Genomic DNA, 8241 nt, shown 5'->3' with positions numbered 1-8241 from the left:
AAGCTAAATAACCTTGAAAACTTTTCATTCGAACGACAGGTGCAACAAATATATATGGGGAATGCGTTATGGGGAATTGCTATGGAAACCTATAGAACGCTCTACAGTTGACTAATGGAAATTGAACTTTGCTGCGCGTACTTTGACGTTAAACGTCCAACTCAAAGGGTTATTGAAACCAATTTCTCGTCTAATTAGCGACTAATTTACGGATAATTAATTATCCGCCGCCGATGTGCACCAGTGGTAACGATAACAGTGTTAAAACAAGGAATGACACGTCGAAGAAGAAAGTTGCGTCCGCGCAAAATTTATTTATGAAACCATTATTGAGGTTGAAACAGCAAGAGCATATTCTTGAAAAAGGATTAATCAGTGCGATTAAAAACATGAAAATAGACTCGAATTTATTGCAAGACATCACGCACCAACATGCAGAGTTATCCTTAAGAAGGTAAATGTCGTCGTATGTTTAATATTTTAATATTACGTTATTCAAATTAATTCAAATTAATTCGAATTTCTCGTAACAAATTGAATTAATCATTCACGATTTTGAACACGTGCCAATCCGTATATGAAAAATAATAATACAAACAACATCTACAAATCTATATTATCTTTAAATATAAATAAATCTTTAATTTATTTTATTTGGCAGACACAATTATTTAGACACGATGTACAAAAACATGGAAAATATTATCTCCGACTTGGATTCTGTAAAAAATATCGTTAAAAATCCGGAAGAAATTAAGAAATTAGGTAAATAAATATATTTGTCCCAGATATATTATTTCCATCCTGATAAATCCTTATATTTATACAAACAATTTGTGATTTCACATTTATTTAGACGTAAACGTGTACAAATCAAAATTGATCAAACTTTCGCAAAATATGCAGGATTTCAAGAAATCTTATCCGATTGAAAGTTTGAAAGAGGAAGGGGATGCTTTAAACGTTGAATTTCAAGAGTGTAACTTCAATTTCGACAAGTACGAGAAAAATGCAACAACACGTGGTCCATTATCGTGTAAAACTAAAACGGAAAATAAAAAGAAGGAAAAAATCGAATTTAAAGACGTGAATGATTTTCATAGCCTCGTTGCGATAACGGGTAATAGAAATATTATAATAATATTAAATTAAATAATTTAAATTAAAGAATTTGGTTTAAATAAAAGTTGTTTAAAGAATATAAATTAAAGAATTTGTTTTAAATTAAGTTTGAATAAAGAATTTAAATAAAATAATTTGATTTAAATTAAATTTAAATAAATTTATTTTTATTTGTTTTTTATTTAAATTTTAAAAGAATTAAAGTGAAAAAATTAATTATTACGCATATTATTCATGTTTGTTTATATATGATTATTATAATTTTTGGTGTTTTTTAACTTTTTAAAAATATTTTAAAATAATGATTTAATAAATATTTATAAATTAATATATGAATACGTGTTCGTCGAGGAGAAATGAGAAATCTTTTTTAAAACGTATTCGAAATTGAAAACGCAGGTCACACGGAAAATTGGACGTTGGACGATCACTTGTTCTTCTTAAAAACGAGGAAGAAGTGCAAAAGCATCCCGACTCTGGTTACGACGATTCGAAAAAAGTGTCCAGATTTAACGGCCGAGACAATAGTGAATCACGAGGCGTGGTACAAACATTACGAAGATTTGCGGGAAAGGCAAAGGATGGCGGTGAAGGAATGGCGGCAGCGAAAAGAATCGGAGAGGAAAATAAAAAATATCGATGAAATTGGGAGAGAAACGGAGCGTTGCCGCGAAAAGGAGGATCTCCAAGACGAAATTGTCGAGGAGAAAGCGATAAAAGTTTTTAAAAACGCGAAGTCAACTCGTTCGGAAACTAACAGCAGTGCGAGTTCGAATAATAATAATAATAATAATAATAATGATGAGAAGAAAGAATTGATCAAAAGGTGGAAAATCGAGAAGGAAAATAAACGTTTCGTGGACGAGGAACAGATGAGACTGCGAATGAAGTTGAAGAGAGAAAGGGAGGAAGATAGAAGGAAGAAACGTCGGGAAAAGATTCAGGAATCTTTGGAAGAGTACAAAAAGAAAAAGTCGATGGAAAATAGTTTGAAAGAAATGAACAAAGTTCAGAGAGAGAGGTGTAAATATAACACAACTTTGATTAAAGCGTTTAGGTAAAATTAAGGTTAAAATGTTAATAAATAACGAAATAAATAAATAAACGAATATAATAGAATGCGGAGAGAAATTTTTCTTACAGGGAGCAGGATAAAGAATATACGGAGAAGAGGAAAAATTTAATTCTACGTTCAAAGAAACCGAAGAAAAGCGAGTTGGTGGACGTGAAGAGGGTGGAACTCGTTGAAACGCGAAATTATTCGACGTTGTTGAGTAGCACGAAGGTTTGGAGGGAGAAGTGTAAAACAATGGACGACGATTCGACGAGGTTGAATAATACGAACGAATTTCGATACATCAAGGATATCCCAAGAATGTTGAGTAATTAGATATTATTATTAAACCGTTTGTTTTTTATTTACATATTGGATGGTGTATTACAGGTGTATCCGATGGAGGAACGAAGAATCGGAGGATCTAAATGTCTAATAAGAAATATATACCCGATTAAAAAATGTAAAAGACATTAGTATAAATGATCGTACGTATTATCGTATTATTATGCCTAATTTTATTGTACTCGTAAAAGTTTTATCATTTCTTTTTTTTTTTTTTTATGGGTAACACGCTAACGCGACTCAAAGTTACGTATAAATATACAATTTTCTTTTTTTTCACACGTGAACTTTACACAAACTTTTTCTTTAATTTTAATTTCTTTCTTCTTTTTTTTTCTCTCTCTAAAACGATATTCCAAAACAATAATCATGCAATTGATCGAACGCAACTTAAGAATTACCTATAATTCCCTGTTTAATCAAAAATACAATCAATTATTATTTTTTTTCTTCTTTTCTTTTCTTTTTCCTTTTTTTTTTTCCTCTCCTTCAATTAATCAATGCTGCTTACACAGGTATACAGTAAGGTGTTCGAAGAAAATCGAAGGGGAAAATTATTATTATTATTATTATTACGGCTAAAAAATATACGATATGTTTCACTCCTCCGACGCCCTAATTTATTATTCATAGCTTCAATAAATTAATTTAATCGAACAGAGCATACTCTTGGAGCAGCAAATATTTAACACAATTACTGCATAATAATTTATATATTATAATCAATTATATATTTGAATTATTATATTATTTATTTACAGTAATTGTACTTACACTTCCTGTTCGAATCATCCCCAAAAATCTTCGGAAATCACTCTTCACTCAGAGGGCGAACGAAATCTCGGTCTGTTTTTTGTACTTCGTTTCCGAATTGGTATACTAAAAAGTATTCTCCTATAATAATATAGTAACAGTCTTTCGTGAGAAAGTATCCACCAAAACGCGACTTTTCAACCAAATTTGACGGAGCGAAACTATGAGAGATCGTGTCTCGTGATCGATCCGTTTTTCTTTTTTTTTTTTTTTTTTTTAATTTATTCTTTGAGATTGTTACCTTTTTTTTTTTTTCTTATCCATCGTATTCCGTTATTTACAATGTTCGCTAAAATCTTCGAATTACAAATAACTCGTGCTACTTGCTCGTCTATTGCCACGGAGGAACGTTCGTACGTTCGAAACTCGCCATAATACTGGCTATACAAATTGGCTGTACAAATCTGATCTGCTGTGAAAATTATACAAGATTATTGGATTCATTTTGAAAACGCGACCTCAGCACAACACGACGCAAACTTTATCAAAAACTTTTTGAAAAATTTTATACAACAGATCTCTTTTTATTTTTTTCTTTAATTTTGAAATGTAATTTTTATTCAATTATTAAAAAAAAAAAAAAAGAAAAAAAAAGTCAATTGAAAAGTAGACGCCATATTGAACGAGTGCGCTCGTCAAAATGATGAAAGGGCAAGTGGAAATGAACGAAACCGATTGATATATACTTATGTTTATTTTTTCTTTTACGAACGTATCGGTTTTCTTCAGACGATGTACATAATAAGTTATGAGTAAAAGAGTGTTGGTTTTATCCAAGACCGTTCACTTTATTCGCCTGTTCAAAGTGGACTATTAATAATTAATTCCCCCCCCCTCCTAAATCCCACGTTACCTGAGCGTGAATGTGTGTGTGTGTGTGTGTGTTGTGTGTGTGTTATGTGTCGTGTGTGTGTATGCATATATCGAATGCAAATAAACGGGCACAAAAGATCAGAGAGAAAAAGAACGAAGAGAGGAAAAAAAAATTAAAGAGATACGTACAAGGGACGAAAATTATGACTCAAAGTCCAGCCATGGATAATACCAATTCTCAACGATTTTACTCAAATATATAATATACTTTCTATCAACCTTTTGTTCGTTAATTCGATATTCTTTTTTGTAGATTTTTTTTATTTTCCTTCTTTCCTTTTCGTCTTTCGTTTAGATTACCAAATACAAAAACATAGGTGATACAATATATATATTTATATATATATGTATTTATATATATATATATAATATGTATAATGTTATAATACAAATGTGCCTCGTACTGTGCTGAGTACGATAGATCGATCAGAATCGACGAGTGTCTCTATAATTCATTTTTATTTTTCTTTTTTTTTTTTCTTTTCTTTTCTTTTTTTTTTTTTTTTTTTTTCCTTTTTAGTCCACCTATTTATCTTTACCTCCTACGTCCACAACTTCCGCTTCCTCTCTATCTTTCTCGCGAAACTTTACAATTCACAATCATCCTATTTTCACATTCACATCCTCGCTGGCATACCGATACGTCAGTTAAACGCCACACCACATTAGCAATATTAAATAACTTCATCGATTTCCTTTCCCTTCGAGCTGTATGTATGTATGTATGTATATATACACATATATATATATCAATCTATATATGTATATATGCACAAAGAAATATATAACCGTTTAGAATTCTTCTTCTCTCTTTAATAATGCATATCATTTCTCTAGAAGTTTATTACAACGAACAATAAAATGTTTAATGAAACGTTTCCATCTTCCAACGACTCGTTCCAACTCGTATCATCATTCACCCCCGTCATCTTGTTCCACTTTGCTCGCACACGTATACACTCGCACGCATACATATACACTTGTTCTTATTCATCCTTTCGTTCTCGTATTATTCCTCCTCTCGAAAACAAGGACTGCCAGACGATTCGACACCGTTTTTCCTCCACACTGTTCGCCATTTTCCTCTTCGTAACTCAACTCCCCCCCCTCCCTTTTTTTTTTTTTAATAATAAATATGTACACACCTTGAACATTTTTGTACAAGTTTAAAGATCTTCTCATTCAGCCTTTTACTATTTATTAGTTTATTCCTCCCTTCTCCTTCTAAACAAATATTTATCATTTGATAACCTCAACCACGCGATATCTCATCTCTCCCTCTTCTTCTATCCTATTTACTTTCTTTTCTTTCTCTTGCGTAACTCTGTGTAGGCGCAACAGGTGTGTATTCGATCCTTTTCTTTTCCTTTTCCTCGCGTCGAACGATCAAACAGTCAGGATCGATCGATAATTCCATTTGCAACGAACGACTCTTGCCCTAGCGATCGAAAAATGTGCGTGTCCCTTTTCTATCTCGAAGCGTCGGAAAACAGCGTCGTTTTACGGCGTACGCGATTTCACGGACTTCGACACTCGTCACGGATAGTCTACCACGAGTTTCTCTAATTTCTAGCATTGCACACGGTTCGGGGACGGTAATGAATCGGACTCGGGATCCTCTAGATCGAGATCAATCCTCGTCAGATGAAGAATCGCGTCGTTCAAAGAAGGCTCCAAGACAAAAGGGAACGCGATCGATAAAAGCGATTCGTATAATTTTCTAGAATCAATATGATATCGATGTCGGAAATTTTTTTTTTCCTTTTCTTTTTTTTTTCTTTTTTTTCTTTTTTTACAAAATTTTTAATCGAATCGATTTTTCGGGGAGTTTCTAAGGATTCGCGACGATTTTCGAGAACGTTTTTCACTAATCTAGAAGCAAGAAATGTACACGGATCAAATCAACCTTTTTCTTTCTGTACGATTATATAAATTGATAATCAAATGAAATCGTGTTATTTTTCGATAAACTAAATATAAATTGTATTGGATATTAAACGGAAAGAAAATATAATTTATCATCGAAACTTATTATCCACGTATATTTCTTGCGAGATGAGAGTCTTAATAACTAATCGAATGAATTCTTCATACTTCTTTTGCTGCCAGATTTATTGATGAGATATAGATGAATGTACATCTGGACCCCAATAGAGTGCTACTTTAAATCGAGATTAAAACGAAAGAAGCGTTTATCATCCTAGATCATTTTGTTTGCGTTCGTTTCTCGTCGACGGTTTCACGGCCTAACCTCCGATAGATCCGTTCAACAGCCAGCGATTTTTTTTTTTTTTTCCTTTTGTAATCATTTTTATTTTCTTCCCATAAGAAATAAACGACCAACTGTAAATGCAATAATGATTGACGATGATCGTAAAATGGTAACGTTCTCGCAGGACGAAAAAGATGATTCACGTTTAAAGTAAAAACCTTATATCTTTCCATCCATGTTTGTCGCAGTCTTTCGATCACCAGCCAAGGCTTTCGGTTCACGCAGTCATTCTTCGATCAATTCACTCGTTTCCTCCGTGTTTCAACTAACCTCGACGGGACAACAAACGTATCAAGCTAACGTTCTCTAAAGAATATGGACGATGATATCGCATGGTTTCGCTTTCACTGAAACATCATATGTAATGTGGTCTATACCGTTAAATAGCTCATTTCCATTTTAACCGTACGTGTGTATGATAAATGTTGTATTCGACTATCCAGGACAACGAGTAACCTCAAATTACTTGTTCCGATAGAATGTTTATCGATGATGACCGATGGATTTTCTATAAACGTATAAAAAAGACGAATTATATCGCGACGAAAAGAGCGATGCACGCATCCCCGCTTCAATATTAAAGATCACAGTTGTATCTCGATCGATTTTTGAATCTGGGACACGATGGAAACGTTTACACGCGAATTTCGCACTAACTATTACGATGCTCGGTCCTAGACAGTCAAAATGGACACATAGCGCCATCACGAAGGAAACGAGTGATTAAAGAACTGCATGATCCGTCGAAGATCTCGCGTTACTCTCTCAACCACGAGTTTTTTTTTTTCACAGGTTTTTCCTTCTCGTCTGCCTCTCTTCCTTGATCTCATCCTATCCTCTCACCCATAATTTCGTTCATTCTCCATCCGAAAATCAGTAGATCGCATTTCTTTTCTTTCTGTTATCCTTTCAATTATCCTTTTTCCTCGTATTTTTTTTCTCTTTCTTTTCGTTCTGCACTGTTTTTTATTTTGTTTTTTATTTCATTTATTCCTAAGCTTGTATAAAAACGATAGTTCTTTTTTTTTTTTTTTTTTTAATTACACCAAAAGACGAGTTGTGTGCATAAAGCAAACTATATTGGGACAACATGAATTCTGAATAAATACTTAATATTACAACAAAATTTTAAGTATTCTTTCGTAATGTCATCGCTATATAGTTTGTAAGAAAATAAGATACTTTACTTGAAATTTGTATATACAGATATTACAAACAACGTTTTTTTGTTTTCTTCTCTCTCTCTCTCTCTCTCTCTCTCTCCTCTCTCCCTCTCTCTCATAATGCATAGGCAATGTGTTTCTGTTTTCTTTCATTTTGTTTCTTTTTTCTTGTTTTAATCTCTTTTAACTACACTTGTCTATTATACATTACTGTGGAGCAAGTCTAAACGGATCCACTCTTCTATGCGTTTCCATTCTCTCTCTTCCTCTCTCTCTCTCTCTCTCTCTCTCTCTCTCTCTCTCTCTCTCTCTCTCTCGGAATTTTTCTTTTTCTTTTACTATTGGCTCTTTTTCTCGTTGTTTTCCCGAGTTTTTGAGAATGATTTTTTATCTACTTTTTTTTTCAAAATGAAAACATATAATACCAATTTTTTTTCTTTTAAATTCATTCTTTTTCATTCAATAATGAATTCGAATTGATCTCTTTCTTTTTTGCTTCCGTAAAAAGAAAACTAAAATTTTGTATCAATCTTACTATTATTATTCAATATTATTTACATTGACAATTCGTTCGTTCGAATAAAACGTGATGTATTCCA

General features: G+C 32.7%; 1 protein-coding gene across 1 annotated transcript; it reads left to right on the top strand.

The window, feature by feature from the left end:
• The first annotated feature begins 44 nt into the window (after positions 1-44).
• LOC102654592 (coiled-coil domain-containing protein 112) lies at positions 45-7581 on the top strand. Its single transcript, XM_026441927.1, has 6 exons — positions 45-454; positions 662-765; positions 857-1120; positions 1522-2179; positions 2266-2499; positions 2567-7581. Exons 1-6 carry the CDS (start codon positions 234-236, stop codon positions 2610-2612), a joined length of 1527 nt encoding a protein of 508 aa, XP_026297712.1. The 5' UTR covers positions 45-233; the 3' UTR covers positions 2613-7581.
• Positions 7582-8241: the final 660 nt, after the last annotated feature.

The sequence above is a fragment of the Apis mellifera genome, linkage group LG7 (genome assembly GCF_003254395.2).
Source record: "Apis mellifera strain DH4 linkage group LG7, Amel_HAv3.1, whole genome shotgun sequence".
NCBI lineage: Eukaryota > Metazoa > Arthropoda > Insecta > Hymenoptera > Apidae > Apis > Apis mellifera.
The sequence above is the reverse complement of the archived record's forward strand: the minus strand, read 5'-3'. Positions and strand labels throughout refer to the sequence as shown.